A 19742-nucleotide genomic window follows, 5' to 3' on the forward strand; every position below is an offset into this window, starting at 1 on the left:
TAGCCGCTAGATTGCGCGCGACGCGACCGCAGCGCCCTGAAACTCCTGTCAGTTTCCCTGCGACCGACGCGGTCCGCACACGACGCGACGCAGCAAATCGAACCTCCAGTGATGGAAATCAATGTCTGTGCTGTACATACTAAGTGATCCGTAGATCTCTCGGTAAGCTATTTATTATTTTATTTCAATTAAATTTTGCAAATTGAAAAGTCCAGGATGAAAAGTTCCGTATTTGAACCCTGTGACATTTATATTAAATGTTACGCAACCCCCACGGGGTGATGTGGGCAGTTCATTTGTTAAATTCTAAAGCCACCTTTATCTAAAATAAAAACTTTCTGTTTCTGTATTTTTTTGTAACCTTGCAGTAAGTATTGACCATAGTCTTTTAAAACTATAGGTTCCTTAATTTGCATGCAATGGTACATAATTCATCAAGATAGATATACTCAGATTTGAAGAATCTAAGATAGCCTAACGCCCTGCTGAAAGACAACGTTATAGATAGACTGATAGATAAGAAAAAATAATCGATACTAGACGAATCTGAAAGCAGAGCCGAAGACGTCGATCCATATATGGTTTCCATATAAGTATAAAGGATATTTAAATACTGTGGTACCTATATTATAATACATAATATATAAATTCTAATATTTTAACGTTTTGAAGTGACTTCAGCTGCCCCACATGGTGACATGATAAGAATCTATATAATAAAACGCTTCTGATTAACTATGCCCTGAAAAATCTGTCGTTTTACTACGGTTATAATCCCACTAATATTATAAAGGCGACAGGTTGTGACTCTGCTACTTCTTTATGCTCTAAATTTATATAGTATAGGTGCTTAGGTAGCTGTTTCCTTGTTTAAACACATTACTTTTTATCCAAAAAGTAATCGATTCCCGCAAGATTTGCCTATAAAATCTAATGACCAAAGGCGTTTTATAAAGTAGGTATTGTACATTGAAACGTAAGTATTTATTTTACAACTATGCGGATGCAGCAAGTTTACAATAAACACATAATTAATTTTAAACACCATTTTTAATCTAAATCGATGAAATATAGACTTTGCTGGCCGTGGTCCGATCGTCGAGTTCTACTGGTCGATCCATGGGCAGTTTTATTGCCTGTGGCTCTATCAATCAGATCACAGGCAGATCAAATTGCCCGTGGTCCTAGCCGAGTTCTACTGGTCGATCCATGGAGTGTAGTTGACTACCTTCAACTCTTATATACGTAGTATACTGTTATATAGGTAGCAGTTGCTCTCGGTAAAAAATAGGTAGCTTATGTCGATTTTGCATTATAGATTTCTCGACTCCAAAAATCACCCCAAACAAATACTCTCGTTTTCATATGAAAGCAAGACAAATGAAGAAAAACACTTTTACACTTTTACAATGTTAATGTGGAGTTCCTATTTTCCTCGTAAGTATAGTTATTATCGCATTCATACTTTGTTTATTTAACGTAGTTATTATTTACTACTTGTTAGGTAGGTATTAAACGAATACCTAACAAGTATTTGTTATTTCTCTGTTCCATGTGTATATTTTACATCTGATTTCGTTCGTTGATAAAACGTAAAAAACATAAAAGGATTTATTTTATTTACATACAACACACAGCATAATAAAGAGATACGTAATATAACATACCAAAACATTTTGATAACTTCACGTTACGTCGTTATATTAAGAAATATATATAAATAAAAAATATATCTCGGGAAGATTTCACCTTTAAAGTATGCAAAATCTATATTTCTAAAATCCTTTGATCTGTTCAGATTTTTTAAGGTAATGTTTTTTAAGACATCTTTCTTGAATATTTCGTTAGAAATAAAAAAAAAACAATGGCATCAAACTCGTTAAAAAGCCAACTTCATATTTCAATGCAGCCCCTTTTAACCTAAAAGTACTTTATAATAACGTAAGTATAAGTTATTTTTCCAAGTTGTTTAACTTACAGGCATCTGACGACCGACGACCTTGTGAAAGCTCTTATCCTCGCGAGTTCCCGGTTATAATCCCGTCTAAAACGCCTCGAACGCCGGTGTTAGAAAAAAATCACCTTTTAATTTTAAAGATTTTAATGTGAAAATGTCAAAGCTGATGAGAAAGATAACACCAGGGGCAAGGGTACGGCGGATCCAACGAGAGTCAATTTAATTAGAGATTTTTAAATGTTTTATTAGCACACTGCCCTCTCATATTGGGCAGTGAAGTTGTGCGGACAATATCAGAAGCGTCCTATTAATCAGCTGGTCATAATATCCTGTAACCTATATTATTTAATTCCTTTCCCTCCTCCACTCAAGGTCGGACACTTTCCCCAATAAATTTGGATCGAGTCCAGGCTTTCATCGATTTTGTACCTCGACACGATCATTTAGCAGTCGACAATAGACGAGCATCGATTTGTTTTAGTTTTCCTTCTCCACTTTTCAACTACCTGGCATTTTAATGTTATTCAAATAGTAGTTTAACAGATAGTACAGTCAGAATTAAATGTTGGTCAATTTATCACCGATACTTGAAATCTATATCAATCTATTTTTCGTGGACGCATATTTCATATGTGGGTTCAGAGGGCAAAGGCTTCTTTGTTTTAAAAATTTTTGTTAGTAAACGTTAACAGCGCCACGTGGTGGTACATACGCGGAGATACTTCCATAGGTACTATAGATATCGGCGTTAAAGTGAGACAATATTATTACAAAAACTTATTAACTTCACGATACGTTTTTAACAATACGTTTTTATCCGAATGCTCAGAGTACTGATTTATCACGAATTAAAAAAAACAATTGTTGAAAGTAGACAGAAATCCCTTTATCTGCTGGGTCAGTTAAATGCTATTAAATATTTACAACTGCGTCATCGGAGATACGAGGGCGTGCCCACATCCCAGATTTATTTTAAATATATATATACTTATATGTACATAGGTATATAGACGCGTTATTGAATTATCATTTGATTTTACATTTGGTCCATGTCCAAGTTATTAGGAGAATAAGAATAATTTCATGATCGAAAATAATTACATTACATGCTTATGACAGTAGATATCAAGCGATCCCACACTAGGCTTGTATCGTGAGCATCAAGTACAAAAATACTTAGAGTGGGTTGCAACTTTGACGTTAACTTTAACCTGCGCAGAAAAACGCACAGTACGCCATTTTGTCTACACGTCAGTGGCGCGCAAGTGTACCTCACCCTTAGTTACATTTTTACAATAGAAGGCTTTCTACCTAATATAGGTACAGAATTTAAATAGAGTAGGTAATAGCAAGATAGTTTAATTTTGCTTTCAATGTATGATCGCATTAGGTACATGAGAACATTCTAACAAGCATATAATGCGCCACGTGGAGACACCGAACGTTATTCTCGTACATTTGATAAAAATGTGGGAGTTGGACTCGCACACTGAGGGTTCCGTAAAACCCTATCCACCATATAATATGTAAAACTGTTATTCTCTGATTAGGCTCGGAATAGTTGTTTTTTATCTTGTTCCGTTCTTTCAACGTCTGTTCAAAGGATAACTATTTCAAACCCAATGAGACCCAATCTCGAATCTACATATAATTAGAGAATAACATTTTTATTATAAGACGATATACATAGTAGGTTTTAATTCCCTGGTGAACTCGCAAAAAACTCACGTAAATGGTTATTTCTTTTGATCGCATTGATTTAAGTTTTTTCGCAAGTTAATAGACCGTAAATTTCACCTCTACCCTTTCTTCAGAAATTAGAATATTCAGGCGGAGAGATAAATGCAGTACTTACAAACACACATGCAACAAAATTTTCTTATAAGGGACAGAAACCTAAAAAGTAGGAACTGCCAAGTGTGTTCTTTTAATATAATATTATTATACCTACCTTCGGTTATCAGTGCAGCCATTTGCCAGATAAAATATAATAACTAACGCGCAAATATAAGCATATCATATACAGGAGATATAATATTTCAGGGAGATCTAGTTATCTCACATATTTTAAGCTAAAATTGTTTATATTAAGAATTCTATAAAATGAAATGCAGGGTGAACCTCGATATACAGTAGATAGTATTGCTGCTAAGTTAAATAACTTTATGTTTTTTCTTCGCTGAAAGCTTACGTTTATCAAAATACAGCTTTCATTCCACCATGGCGCATAGGCAGGCCCGCTTTTGGTTCCTAACGCCAGTAAATGGTGTTGAAAATCAAATCAATATAAGCTACATTACTATCAAAATCTAGCTACCAGAATTTAGTTTAGATGCAGTTCAAAGATATTCCATGCATTATACATGAATTGGTTACTATATGCCTATATAGTAAGTAATCCCATATTTCCGCCAACCTGTACTTCATAGACAGGAAATTGTCAAGACCATTTTGTCGTTCATGTTAAAGTTGACTATTCGATATACGCAAAGAGTGACGTTCGTGCCCACTTGGCGTTGGAGCTGAGTCGTCAGCCGTCGGGCAGCGCCAATCGATTGACTGCGCGCGCAATCTCCTATCTTGGCCTTTACAGCACCGATACTCTGATCAACTTTGATCTCGTAGAAATGCGTCGAGTCAGTGAATAGTGCCTGGAAAACAGCATTCAATATACACCATCGGCCGTGGAACAGAAACAGAAAGAAAGGTTAGTGTTGTGTAGCGATTAACTCCCGCGATTCATTTGAATGGCAGCCATTGAATTTTTGTCGTACCTTCCTGACGACTTTTCGTAGAACCATTAAGTCAATATCCTTGTTTACTATTTATAGCTATTTGGTATATATTTTTTCCTAAGAAATAACAAAACTACGTTTAAAATTGTTGGTATAATCTGTTTAAAATTGACAAGCTGGTGTTTTTGTGGGGGCGAATAGAGGCAAGAATCTGAACCATATTTCGTAAAATCAAAGAAGCCACGGACAAACGAAACTTGGGTAAAGATAGGTATTTAAAAAAAATAGTTTTCTGTAATATTGTGTAATTTAACTACCTAAATTAATCACGAACACAAAATTAATCATGAGACTTGACATTTTTGACATGCGAGCATCATGCCAGCAATTTACCATTCCATGATCGCTGTAGAAATTAAAATCATGAGCTGTTTTATGTATCATTTTTGTTTTGACAGAAAATAACAAATTAAACATTTTATATATTGTACAAAAATTGAAATACACAATTGTAACGGAAACTTTTATATCTTTTGAAGAGTTTTACCTCAACACCTACCTTTATGTCCTATATCTGTATCTTTATTCAGCATTCAATTTTTAACCACCTCTCTATTCTCGATAAGCTGAAATTAATGGTGAAAAGAAAAACAGAATATTATAATGCAACACAACCGACATTGTGCCAGCCCATATAGAGCCGGAAGGTAGACGTACAAATGTCAAATAAATCTACCTACAATGAAATGACACGATGCCTTTTAATTAATACTAATTATTTAGCATTTCCAAGAAATTAATTACAAACGTAAATGCTTAATTTCAACTTGAGCTAATTTCATTGGTCTTACGTTCGAACTCAATCATCGTTTTGAAACGACAATAAGATTCTAAAATAAAAATATAGGTACCTATACTTCATGATTTTATTATTAGACTAGCTTTTGCCTGCGGCTTCGCCCGCGTTAATTTCATAGCAAAATCTCAGTATATTTTTTATCGCGATTTACCGGGATGAAATGTATCTAATTTTCCTACAGGCCCTCCTCATTTTCCGGGATGAAATGTCTATAAGATGTTAACCCGGGATTCTGAGGCATTTTTGATTCATAATTAGTTTTTCAATTATCCTACGGGAACCTGACCATTTACCGGGATGAAATCTATCTAATTTTCCTACAGGACCTTCCTCATTTTCCGGGATGAAATGTCTATAAGATGTTAACCCGGGATTCTGAGGCATTTTTGATTCATAATTAGTTTTTCAATTATCCTACGGGAACCTGACCATTTACCGGGATAAAATGTATCTAAGATGTTAACCCGGTATTATAAGGTACCTACATAGCAAATTTCACGCAAATCGGTCCAGTAGATTTCGAGTGATGCGCGTTCAGACAGACAGACAGACAAAATTTTCAAAAAACTGTATTTTCGACATCTATGTCAGTAACTAAGTATATTCCATGAAGAATTTAAAAAAATATATATCCAATGTACAAATTTGGCCTTTCTTCAATTTTATTATATATGATGATGATGATATTGAATGATATGATATTGATATGATATGATATTGATGATGATATGCATTGAGAAAATATAATTTAGGTTGGCACAGCTTTGTAAGCTTTATGATTTCTCAATTATAATAATTTATTTATTTATACCAAATTTGTAACTAAGTAGGCTTACCTATACTAGTAGCGTCAGCAGTAGTGAGTTTGATTAAAGAAATAAATACTCGTACTTTTTCTACTCGGGAAGTAGGTAGTGTATATTTGATCCCATCATTGCTTACCTCTTCCTCACTCTTCGGGAAGCGAATATTATAAATAGAAATTAATTAAGCCTCTGACTATTTGGCATAAAAAATAAGAAAAATTTCGATATAAAAAGATTATATACTGTGTTATATTTTAAACAAGGTATTTGCATATTTTTTCTGGGTTTCATTACCGAAATTAAAAATCTCTATTTTAGAAAAAAAAAACCTGTCCACTAATTTTAAATGATGGAAAAGTGTTTGACACGGTTGAAAGACATCCAATTCAACTCTGATATGATAAAGTTAATTTTACCTCGTACATGAGTTGATTGTTGAAATTGATATTTTTATTAGTTGTTCACCATTCAAAATCCAAGACAGTCTTTAATAAACCAATGAAGGTTATACTTATATACATACGCAAATTGTGTCATTTTATCAGTACCTAAACCTATATACGTACAGGTTAATATGATTAATAATTATTTCACATTAGTGTGTGAAATGCAGCTGGCAAGAAGAAAATCGCATGCCAAAACTGGTTAACGCTATCCCTTAACCCTTAAATAATTCTCTTAATAGGTATAATTAGGTCATATAGACCGTGTTTTGTCTCGTTCTGTTTACAATAACTAATATAGTTATTATAGTTAATATAGTTATTGTAAAGTACGATAGTGACAAAACATATTTTAGCCTAAAGCATGCTTGAACTTTTTATAAATAAGAACTCTATATATCTGCCTAACCCAATCAATGTATTTTTTCCAACAGACAAAATGTCGCCACTCCTGGCCACGCTGCTAAGATGGCGGAGAGAAGCTAACGAGCAGGTTGCCGACGAAGGCAGCTCCACAACAGAATTACGTAAGTTTTATTCAATAATAGCGACCCTTCCCGACTTCGGTCTCGTAAAAAGTTACAATGTTAATAAATAGTTAAACTTTATTGAATGTCTAATACTAGTTTAAAATTAAGTTATCCGTCAAACGCTTATAGTTATCCCAAAAGGTTCTATCTTTAAAAAAGTAGAGAAGAGGACCCGTATAACTACCTAGTAATATATTTATATGTCCGTATTGAGCGGAAACCTAGTTCAGCCACTATTTCATGTTATATTTATTAAGACAATATATATATTTTGTTTATATCTAGTGGCGCACAAACTAAATGCTATTCTACTTTTCTGCATAGCTGTGTCGGAGCAGCCAGGCACGTCGACGGTGCCGCCCTCGCAAGAGACCTTTGTGGAGATGACCACAGACGTCGCCAAGAAGATCGGCTTAGAGACTTGGCAGCTTGTAGCCATACTTGTTGGTAAGTTTCATTCATAGATTTATGGATATTTATCTATATATGTATTTGTTACAAAAATATAGTACCGTTGAGTTAGTATCCCAAAACACAAACCTCGAACTTACTATGGGGCTAGCTCAACCTGTGTGATTTGTCCTACTCGTAATATAAAAAAATAAATAAAATTAAAAAAAAAATACTTTCCGCGGCATAAAAGTAGTCGTTATTTGGCCTCGGGTCATTAGCTATATTCACTCCAGTTGGAATTGGATTATCCGTGAAAGCGTAACAGATAGACTTTCGCATTTATTATATTGGTATGAATCTATGGTTTCACCGCTTTCGTACTTAGTCGTACAATTAGCGCAGAAGCAGTTCGTTTAACATTATTTTGAATTCAACGGCGACAGACACTTGTGAACCTGTATTTAAACTATCAACTGATATAAGCATTGTTGTAATTTATTTAGGTATAAGTAGTATGCGTTATAAACAGTCTTAATTTTTTTTTCTGTCAACAGAAAAAAAAATGAAGACTGTTTATAACGCATATATGGCCTAAATATGACATAACATTTCTAAAAAATAATCAAAAGAATTTTATCTTTTGTTTTGTATCGATAACTGAGAATAACCTTTTTAGTATGTATAAGATATGTACGTATCATATTTACTTTTGTTTATTCAAATGTAAGATAAATTACAGTTGAATAAATCAACAGCACTTACAGATAAGATGAACGCCAAATAATATCAAGTTGATTTATATAACTTCACGGAACACAGCCATGCAATAACTATAAAATAATCGTACTAAAAGTACCCATATTATATGTGGCTCGAAACAGAATATTTAAATAGCCCAACGCCATAAACACACAAGATTGAGAAACGTTCAGGCACGTTTATTATCATCTAAAAATATTATTATAACAACAATATTTGAATAGGAGTGGGAGTTGTAGTCCTCGGCATATGCTTCTGCTGTATCAGAAGATGTTTCCGCAAGAGACGATCCAAGGATGGCAAGAAGGGTATGAAGGGGGTCGACCTGAAGTCCGTCCAACTCCTAGGGTCAGCTTACAAGGAAAAGGTAATGTTACAGTAACACATGCTCACAGCGGTATCACAATACCTAGATGTTTTTAAAGTTTAATTTGTTTTAATTTAAAAGTAGTCTTATGTTTTGTACATATATATTTTACGTTAATACCGTCAGAAACACGGAACACAGAAGAGAATATACCTACCTATGAGAAATCACCTTTCTCTGTCGTAACAGTTAGGCCAACGTCGGCTCTCAAAAAAATTACCTAATCACTTTTGAGTTATTATTTCAATGTGTTCTTAAAATTGAAAACAAACTGATGACCCTTTTGAAGTCTGTTCTGAGTTCTGTTCTCAGACACATCATTCATGTACTTGTAAGATAAAAGATATTCATGTGAAATTTGGCGCGGGACATGCATTTAGGTTCAGCCGGACATGGAGGAGCTGACGGAGAACGCAGAGGAGCCAGACGACGGCGACTCCAAAAAGGAGGAGCAGAAACTTGGCAAACTTCAATTCAAGGTGCGTGTTGCTTGACTATTCTAGCAGTTTTAATTTAATAATAATAACGACACAACGACGTTTTAATTTTATAATACTAAGTTTCTTGATAAGTTCCTGCTCATCAAGAAACTTTTAATTTTAATATTTTTAATATGTTTAACACAAAATTGTATTCAAGTTTCGTTGTCGTTCGTGTCAGTTTGTGGTAGTCTTATATATAATCTAAGTAAGAATTAACATTTGTCTGAGTATTTAAATTTACGTTTTAATTATGATTACTTTGCATCACAAATTGAACTTGAAATGGTTAATAAATTATATATCTCCTGAATTAGATATTTCATAATATTTTTCTGTGCATACATAAATAATTGTTTTTCAGTTGGAGTATGACTTTAATAGCAACAGTTTGTCAGTAACTGTTATTCAAGCAGAGGACCTACCAGCCTTGGATATGGGAGGCACATCCGATCCCTACGTGAAAGTCTACCTTCTACCCGACAAGAAGAAAAAGTTTGAGACCAAAGTCCACCGGAAGACTTTAAGTCCAGTTTTCAATGAAACCTTCGTTTTCAAGGTGACTATAAAAATTAGAAAGCAATTTAATTTGATCCTTGATCCGGACCACGTTCCTGTTGTCGTTCAATTGTTTTCCATATCTTCGCACTCGTCGGGTTAGTAGGTAATAAAACACTAATGGTTTTATTGGTATTATTCAGAACGTGCCCTACGCTGATGCAATGAACAAAACGCTAGTATTCGCGATCTTCGATTTCGATCGGTTCTCGAAGCACGACCAGATTGGCGAGGTGAAGGTGCCGCTGTGTCAGGTGGACCTGGCGCAGACCATCGAGGAGTGGCGCGAGCTGCAGAGCGTCGAGGGCGAGGGCGGCCAGGTGCGAGATACATACAAACAATACTTCACTAACTATTTGTACAAAAGTAATGATTCCTTCAAATTGCAGCGTTGGTTTAACACTGCAAAGAAACTAGCCCACACTCCTCAGGAAGCGTGGAGTTGTGGCGTACACTACATTATTTACAAATTAAGGCTGTAAACATTAGGTCAGCTTGGTATCTACTGTAATTAATTGTTTACTTTCAGCATTTGATATTTCGGTTAACACGAAACAGTATTTTTTATTCTAGAATTTCTGTTAACTTTCTCTTATTTTGTGTTTTCATCAGTTATTTTTTAATTTAGAAGAAATATACGATCTAGACTTTTACGAAGTTTCAGGTTAGATGACAAGTAAGTAGATAATTTTAATGTTGCGAAAAAATAACGATTGGTACTACAGTTAACGAATCTGTTAACAGTTTTACACCCAGGTCACATCAACATCGTATTTACTGAGATTACCTACACTTAATCATACCAAGGACATACTCTCATAAATTGCACTACATAGATAAATTCAAACTACAACGTAAGAAAATTAATGAAGGAAGATATTTATTTTTCTTAGCTTTAGGCTAAACTGGCAAAACACTACATGCATACACGCTTTCCTAAAAGATACCTCTATAAAATTAAAAAAAAAAACTTGTGTTTTGGCAGAATAGCATCGTTTATTTTAATAAACTAATTATTAATTTTTAAATCACCATTTTAATGAACTTAAGATTCTCGATCGATAATATTTTATCACATCACATTGTTATAATTTGTTAATCATATAATCTGATTACTACAAGAGTTTGTTGAAATTGTGATTTATATTTTTAAGATTTTACTGCACTTTTTTACTCAGAGGTACCTTGACATACATTGTACGGACGCGTGTCATGTATCATCCGTTTCATCAACTAGGTACATCACGTAAAAGCAATAAATAAATTGTTTGAGGTCAAGGCCCCTCTAATTGGATTGTCATTTATTTTTCCGATAAACTTGATTTTGACAGCAAAAATATATTTACTTGGTTTTTTCTCTTTTTCTCCATATTTTCTCTGCTCTGCTTGGCTGTGTTTGATTGTGTCCTGAACAATCTTGCATGCCGCTTCAAAAACGAAATGATCATTCACGTAAGTATTGTTTTGAGACACATCAAGAACTACTGTATATTTCAGATTTTCTTTGATTACGGGGCTAAATTGTTATATTGTACAACAAACAACATTGAGTATTTTTTAAGTTGTATAGAAAAATAGGAAATAATACAAAAAATAAATCTATATGTTTACTGAATATTCACCTTATACCTATCACCCGTCATACCATATTATTTTACGTAAAGTTTATTTTGATCCATCCAACACTTTCGTTTATTTTCTATGCGGCTGGGGAATGTTGCATGTTTGTTCTTTGGTGTGCACGATTCTACCCAAGATGTCGTTTTGTGCTGCTCCATGAGTAATTTTGTAAAAAGAAAAAAAAAAAAAGAAGAATAATTGTTATTCTGGAATAAAAATATTAAGGAAAATGTGTGAAATGACAATTCTGGGTAGTTAGTACACGGTGTTTTCTAATTGGCTTATGTAAGTCTAAAATCACAAACGCATCATTCACTTCAGCTATCGAGTGTTTCACCTGGTTCAATACTGCACAAAATATACATGCCATACGGTCACATCTATAGTATATAATTAATAATATTGTTGTTAATAATATAATAATATAACAGAATATGTTACAGGCCACCTTTTGAACGGGAGAACAACTTATAAGTATCAATGATTGCACCAACCAACGCCAGCAGCTCATGTATATTTCATAAATCGATAATTTATGAAAAGGTTACGAGTTCTTTTAGTTTTTGTCTATAATCCTATTAATGTATTTTATTATAAAATATTGACATGATGTCAATTGTCACGAAGGAAAATTAAGCTGGTTCATACACTTCGGTTGCAATCATAACATTCTGGAGACAGGACTTAGAGTGATGAATAGGCGATGATTTTCAAACTAGATATTCATAGAGATAGAAAACTTAAATGAGTAGCCTATGATAATTTATTTTTCACCATATTGGAGAGAAAACAGCAATGACAAGTTAAGCATCATGGTGATTATTAGATACATAGTATAAAAATAAAGGTGGTATTAAAGTAATGTTTTCAATTTCTTTTTGATATTTAATTTACAATAACGGTCCTTGGACATGGATAGACGATTGAGCAAATTGAATATTTTGAATTTCAATTTGTTAATTAAGTTAAAATAAATCTTCCTGTTGTCCCATTTTCATTGAATTGGAAGGACACTGTTCACCCACTTGTCGCCGAAGCCGCTAACACTCACCATCTACTTTCTAATGATCTAGATCGCATTGATGTTTAGTGCATATTACTAATTCTTAGGATGCAATGTGTTAATGGATGGTTGTTAAAAGCTTAACCTATCTTTCAATGAAATTAGTATCTGTAATTAAAGAATCGGTGTAACATTTTTTATTAAAGTACTCAAGTACTTATTCTCCTTCATCTTGTCTTTCAACAATGTTCGGTTTAATTCGGACTAGATTTTACTTCTACTCTACTACTATTGTCAATAAAAAAGCAAAAGTTTTAAAACCCAATTGTTTAAAAACTTTTGTTTTGCATGGTCAGATAGATATTAATTTCTTTTTAAGATATATCTACGACTATATCTATGTATTTACCTATGCATATGCTTATGTTATGTGTTTAGTATGATAATTGCGATCTGTTCCTAAAATGGGTACCTAGTCTTAGTGCCAACTTGGGACACCGGTGCAAGGCGAGGGTTCGTGACGTCACAAACATTTGACTAGATGTACAGGCTGTAGTAGGGACTCTTTAACCTAAGGTAAGAGCTTATTGATGATCTGAGCTGGGTGTTACAAAACTACGAATTGGCTACATTTCGGCAACAGATCGTAATGATACACTAATGACTTCCAAGATTCCTCAGCGGAAACTTGCTTTTTTTAGGTTTGATGAACGTTGTTATGTTTTGTTCGTCTAATAGTCTATTATGTATAACAGTTATATGTCCCGTCTTTAAGTTATTGTTTAGATGAAATGTGCTAAAACGTTATATGTAACGCAATGAACGTCTCAGTCATATGTGCGTATGATTAGATGCAAACTGAAGTTTTGTTTGAGCGTTTGTCTCAACTGTGTATGGGCTATGCGTCCTAAGCACGTGCGTCTGGATAGTTTTTCAGATTACATCATTATTGGAACGATACATTAACTATTGTAAACTGAAGAACTGTTTTGACATTGAAACCAATACGCTTATAGGAACCACACGGAGCTATTGTTACATTTATTTTTTTCTTTGGTGTAACGAAATGCCCTGATCCGCCCTAAGCCGCGTTATCTATGGCCCATATATATTATTTTGTTTTACAAACAGCTTTTCAAACCCGTTCTGTGAACGCTACAAGATCCCTACACAACTTATCCTATTTCTCAATTCCATACTGTTCACACCCAACAAAACTTTACCTTATTATATATTTAACAAATACAACAATTTCAAAAAATCAATGAAATAGCTGCTTTCAAAAAACCATATTAACTATTTTTAACTTCGCTTTGTTAAATTCAAAGTATTTTAAGACATAGTATAGAATGATTGTTATGTATTTGCGTACGTTGCAGGACAACAAGCTGGGAGACATATGTTTCTCCTTGCGTTATGTACCCACGGCTGGTAAACTGACAGTTGTCATCCTCGAAGCCAAGAACCTTAAGAAAATGGACGTCGGCGGCTTATCAGGTACCCTACTCATGTATTTGCTGGCTCATGTATGACACTGATAACACTTCCTTACTATATAGGTTTCTGGTTTCACAGGACGTATAGGGTAAAATATTTATATGTTCTCGATACGAACTTATGTAATTACTAAAATATGTTTTTCGTATTACATCAATATAAGTTACTTAATGCATGTATTTAGTTTTCAATAGATTTGTCGAATATTCATTTCGGTATTTTGGCTTGAATACTGGTTAAAACATTTTGTTTTATTCACTCACGTTCCAGTAATTAACCTACGATTTAGATAACATCTTATTAAAACAGCAGTATTTCAGAATTTTCATTAAAATGTGCACATGTTAAATAATTATTTTGAAATTTTGGTAATTATTTCCAGGCTGAGTAGTTAAAATGTCATCATTATTATTTACCACACACACATTGGTTTTCATGTAACTTAAAATTTATCCAATTAATTACAAATTTTATACAATGTTTAACATTTGGTTTTCAACGTTTCTATTTCCATATCCGGCTACGCTGCGTGTCTACAGATCCGTACGTAAAGATAGCACTCATGCAAAACGGCAAGCGACTCAAGAAGAAGAAAACGAGCATCAAGAAATGCACACTGAATCCCTATTACAACGAGTCATTTACTTTTGAAGTACCATTCGAACAAATACAGGTGCGAGCCGAGATTGCAAAAATTGATGTGCAAGCACATTGCAGGGACATGTTGTGTGAGAGGTTTCAATTCGAACACGTTCGCGTTCACGTTTCATCACATTTCGTGACTCCACCACGTTGTGATTGGTTGGCTGCGAAACGTAATCGCGATCGAGCTCGAATCCAAAACTCTCACTAACACTCCAAATTATTGTTGATTTTAAAATATTATCGATTTAAGTACATATAATTTCATTCGGAAATGTCTCCAATATGTGCAATTTGATGTTGTGTATTTATTGTTGTGATTGAGTAATTACACCACTTGCATCCATGCCGATCCTTTCCCTGTTTAAATTATTTTTTGTTGTGGTTTTATTACTTTCTATGAATTAATGAGAACTTCGATTTGTTCCGTTTCTCTTGTTTAGTAAGTAACTAGACTAAATGTCAGACAGAGTGGATTATTGACTACCAATATCTACACATACACAATATCCATATTGTTACATGTGTATATAACTGTCAGTCTATTATAGAATAGTCAAAAAAATGTTTAGTATTTCAATTCGAAAGGAAAGAAAAATAAAAAACATGTTTTTCTTGAAAAATGTCTTCCACAAGACTGAAACTATAGTCGACTTTTCCGTCCAATATCACACGTTAGTGACCAGTATTTACATTGCTCAAAAACTCAATATGCTCAACGATTATGACTTTGATTTTAAGTATTTAATTTGTTTGTGTTGCCGTTGTAATGTTGCTAGCTCAATGTAGTAGCCCTGTCTTGTCTGCTATTCCTTAATATCCTAATTCTTTTTCTATCCCCTAATCATTTCCCTTTCGATACCTGAAATCCTATATATATTATTCGTTGCCCGACTTATTTAATGTCATTTCTTAAATATTGACCTTTATCTGTAACTAGGTGTTTCGAATAAAGGTTTTCATTTTTTGATGATTTTGAATAACGTCACGGCTTTGAATAATATGTATCTTTAACATTCCGAGTGGTGTCTTCTAAATCTCCCCTCGTAACTGCATTACAATTTGGTGACTTCAAATTGTAATAACTTATGGTTTAAGGAATCCAGTCCCTCGTTCTTCTTCTACAGCTGTCTCTTCAACTAACCCCCATTTAAAACCATTGCTTTGCTCCTTGCGAATGTAAGTATCCGAAGTGTGCTGTATATGTCGTTTTCTGGAGCAACAGCATGAGACGCAACGTAGTAAATCGTCTATATATAATGGATGTCATTTCGCCTCGCATGTCAATCACATACAAAAGATACAAAGGAGACAAGAAGTTTCATGTATTACAGTCTGCTTAGTACCTTTTGGTATACCTTCAATCATTCACAAAACATTAAGTCATCCATAAATAATATCAGCAATTGGGTGCAACAAGTGATAATAATAACTTATTGGAATTTACATGTAACAAATCGGTACTGAATTAAAGTGATATTATTTTGGATACAGATTCTGTACACAAAGTACTGTCACGCCTGTTGATAAGTGCCTAAATAAATTTATTCTGAGATTAAGTAACAATAAAATTAAATACAACATGATTGAAACTCTTCTCCTTGCACCCAACAGCAGATATTCATACAACCAACAAAAATTAATAAACCATTAACGACATTACGCTTCAGAAAGTAAATCTAGTGGTAACGGTGGTGGACTACGATCGCATCGGCACCTCTGAACCGATCGGGAAAGTGGTGTTGGGGTACAACGCTTCGGGCACCGAGCTTCGCCACTGGTCCGACATGCTGGCCAGCCCGCGGCGCCCCATCGCGCAGTGGCACACGCTCAAAGACCCCGATGATGGAGAGAAGAAAGATTAAATATCAGACGGAGGTAATATTTGCTTCGATTTAGCAAAAAGAGTAAATATTATGGTAAGTGGTGGACTACAATCGCAACGGCACTTCGGAACTATCCCAGAAAAAGTGACGTCGCTTCAATATCACTGATAAGTCATCGATGTTGACTTGTTAGAAAAATGGAACTCGATATTATGTAGGATTGTTTATTATCAAATTTAATATAACTATGTTAGTCACTGACCGCAAAATTTCCTATGATGTAACAAAAATAATTCTGTCAATTTCAGAGTAATCGCAGCGGGCAGTCACGGAGTGGAAGATTATACGAGAATTTACCAGTACCTACTTTTTTGCATTTGTCATCTACCAAATGGTTATGAGGCATTATTATTTATGTTTTTCTATTAATTTAGTATTGTAAATCCCATTGTAATTATTGTGATAAATTATAGTACCTAATTTATGATAGTTTCCTAAAAAATGTAAAGAAAAATATTAATTGTGTATTTATAGTTTATCTCAGTACTTTTTTGTTACTTGAATGTTAGGTGAGGCACATTACTTTCTAACGTGAATATAATAAAAAAGAAGTTAATAAGGGATGAAATCTTAGAAATCTATTTTCGATTTCACACTACTAAGAAGAAACAGACAAAAAATATTTTTCCCATTAGAAAGGAATTTTATAAGCTAGGTTAACACAGCGTTGTTTTTTTTTTTATTTTACGTCCATAGACGTGATTACTTCTTTTGTGTCACATTTAATGGTGAAAGTTTTTGTATACATTTAAGGAAATATTTAATACCGCCTCACCTTGCATTTTCTTCAAACGCCTCACGAAAATTAATTTATATAATACTCGTATCGTATCTATATTTTATTTGCCAATTTATTTTACAGCGAGAATAATAGTAGAAAAATATTATTAGCTATATATAATATTATGTTATGCAACAACATTTTTTATTTATATACATTAATGTTCATCTCTTGCGCTAAAATTTCATCTAGAGAAAACTATTATATCTATATATTCGGATGTTTAAATTCTACATGTTAATTGAAAAAGTTTAATTGGTGTACGAATCTTATTGTCTTAAAAATTACTTAACGCTATGTAAATAAGTTATATCCTGTTAAATTTATTACATTCTATTTTACTATCAGGTAAGTGTTAAAATATTGATACCCTTTTATTAAAACTGTTCCTCTGCGGAAGAGAACAGTTCGATATGTAGTATGTAATGGTATTTATAGCATTTAGTTTACATTATGTACAAGGCATAACAGTTTCCATTAAGTATATTTCTAATTCTCTTCTGGTGAGGAACAAACCATAGGCCTATCGATCTAAAATCATAAACATAGGTATTTATACTATAGGTGATTCTTATTATTCATTATTTTAATGCAAACATGACAATTAAGTTAATAATATCCATTGTTTATACTTATTACGTGTGCTTAATTAAAAGTTATTGTTGGTCAAGGCTGATCATTGTTTGCATTTTTCAACAAAATATTATTATCTAACAGATGTGCTGTGCAAAAACATTAAGTTAATTTGAATTAATTTTGATTCAGCTTATTTCAATATAAAATAGATTTACCAAGTTGACGGAAGACATTTAAAAATAAGTGGAGCAATCGATTCTAAGAAATTGTATAAAGTTACGCATTCATCCGTATCTTGCATCGATATACTAAGTTACTTAAATATAACTATTTATAAAATAAAATATATCTAAATAACTGTTGTTGAATCATACAAAATTGTGTAGATGTCATTTATCTATAAAAATTAAAATTAAAGCAGATTAAGTACTATATATATATATATATATATATATATATATATATATATATATATATATATATATATATATATATATATATATATATATATATATATATATATATATATATATTACCAACGTAAACATTTATTTTGAATGTGAAACAAATATTATATCTACGCGATTAGCTAAAGCTTGACTGTTGTTGATCTCAAAGTTATGTATTATTTTAATGTAAATAATGTAATCACATGTTATAATTCACAATCACGTAAAGTATTTATTCAAGTAAGGTAAAGCCGGGCTTCAAGTTACTAGTGGTGCACCAACACGAAAATATAGGGTAGCCTTGCGGTCAAGTTCCGCGTTAACAATAACTCGGATTAATAACTAAAATTATACTATAATAATCCCAATAACACTTGCAACAGATTCATTATCAGTTCGAAAAGTAGGTACTAAACTGCCTAAAACTATTTCAACGCTAGTCATAATTTAAATTAGGTTGTAGAAATAGTACATTGATTCGTTGAATTTTGACTTATACTGATTACGAATCTGTTGTACGTCTCTCACCTACTTATTATCTTGGACCGCGGTCGGGCCTCAGTAGTGTTGACAATATCTATACACATTCCATACGCTATTAAACGACGTTTTATATAATCTTAAGAAAACGCCGAAATATGTGAATAATCGCTAGTGTTAGACTCCAAGCACTCGACACGTAGGTTACGGACTTCGGACACGCCGCGGTTGGAGCTTTGTAGCCAGCCTAGTGCTAGTTGTAATATGTATATTTAACCTATTTGTAAAATTATGTATCCTGAAGTGTTATGTACGTGGTTTGTCGACGTAGGTACCTTAGAAGTTTACCCCGAAATCCCTGTTAAAACGTACGATTCCATTGTTGAGCAACGCAAAACATTCGTTGTACAAAATGATATAAGTACTAAGGCACTTCTAAACCCATTATTATTTGCACATTGTGTAGAAACTTGTACTTGTATGTGCATAGTGTGATGTTTAACGGAGATTTCGAGGTTCCTATCTTTATGACATTATCAATGCAAAAACTAAAGTGATACAATTCAATGGCTTAATATAATCTAAATGAATAGAAAAGTGGTTAACTACCGAAAGCCTTTGGAACTTCTGAAAAATTCTGAAAAAGGCAAAACTAACTTGCAATAAAAAAAAAGAATTGTCTTGCGCCATTATAGAAGTTGTAAAAGAGAGCCTACGAAATTCACTCTTAATATACTTGTAAAAGTTGGTATTGGTGTGTCGAGTTGAGCTTGTCTTAAATGCTGTTTGTTAAAAAAAATTGGCGTTAACTGAATTTATTATCAAAGTATATAGAGGTCTCCAATAATTTAATAATTTCTATAGAGAAATTTACACTTTATAATACAGGTTGTAATTTATTTGTACAATTTTTTTATTTATT

General features: G+C 33.2%; 1 protein-coding gene across 5 annotated transcripts; it reads left to right on the plus strand.

The window, feature by feature from the left end:
• Positions 1 to 37: 37 nt before the first annotated feature.
• Syt1 (Synaptotagmin 1) lies at positions 38 to 18334 on the plus strand. 5 transcript variants are annotated; one of them, XM_053756774.2, is made up of 11 exons: positions 38 to 162; positions 7235 to 7327; positions 7655 to 7777; positions 8707 to 8849; positions 9230 to 9328; positions 9693 to 9887; positions 10030 to 10206; positions 13889 to 14006; positions 14546 to 14679; positions 16319 to 16526; positions 16783 to 18334. In XM_053756774.2, the coding sequence occupies exons 2-10, from the start codon at positions 7240 to 7242 to the stop codon at positions 16511 to 16513; spliced, it is 1272 nt and encodes a 423-aa protein (XP_053612749.1). In that variant the 5' UTR covers positions 38 to 162; positions 7235 to 7239; the 3' UTR covers positions 16514 to 16526; positions 16783 to 18334. The 5 variants fall into 5 exon arrangements, with proteins under 5 accessions (XP_053612749.1, XP_064292550.1, XP_064292549.1 ...); XM_064436480.1 differs by having other exon boundaries at positions 13898 to 14006; XM_064436479.1 differs by having other exon boundaries at positions 9236 to 9328.
• The last annotated feature ends 1408 nt before the right edge of the window (positions 18335 to 19742 follow it).

Source organism: Plodia interpunctella, chromosome 16, assembly GCF_027563975.2.
Source record: "Plodia interpunctella isolate USDA-ARS_2022_Savannah chromosome 16, ilPloInte3.2, whole genome shotgun sequence".
Lineage (NCBI taxonomy): Eukaryota > Metazoa > Arthropoda > Insecta > Lepidoptera > Pyralidae > Plodia > Plodia interpunctella.

Bases quoted from the DNA above. Each gene is read 5' to 3' on its own strand.
- Syt1 (XM_053756774.2), top strand. From the start codon at position 7,240: ATGTCGCCACTCCTGGCCACGCTGCTAAGATGGCGGAGAGAAGCTAAC. The intron at 7,328-7,654 runs GTAAGTTTTATT...TTTTCTGCATAG, and splicing joins CAGCTCCACAACAGAATTAC to CTGTGTCGGAGCAGCCAGGC. The intron at 9,329-9,692 runs GTGCGTGTTGCT...ATTGTTTTTCAG, and splicing joins TTGGCAAACTTCAATTCAAG to TTGGAGTATGACTTTAATAG.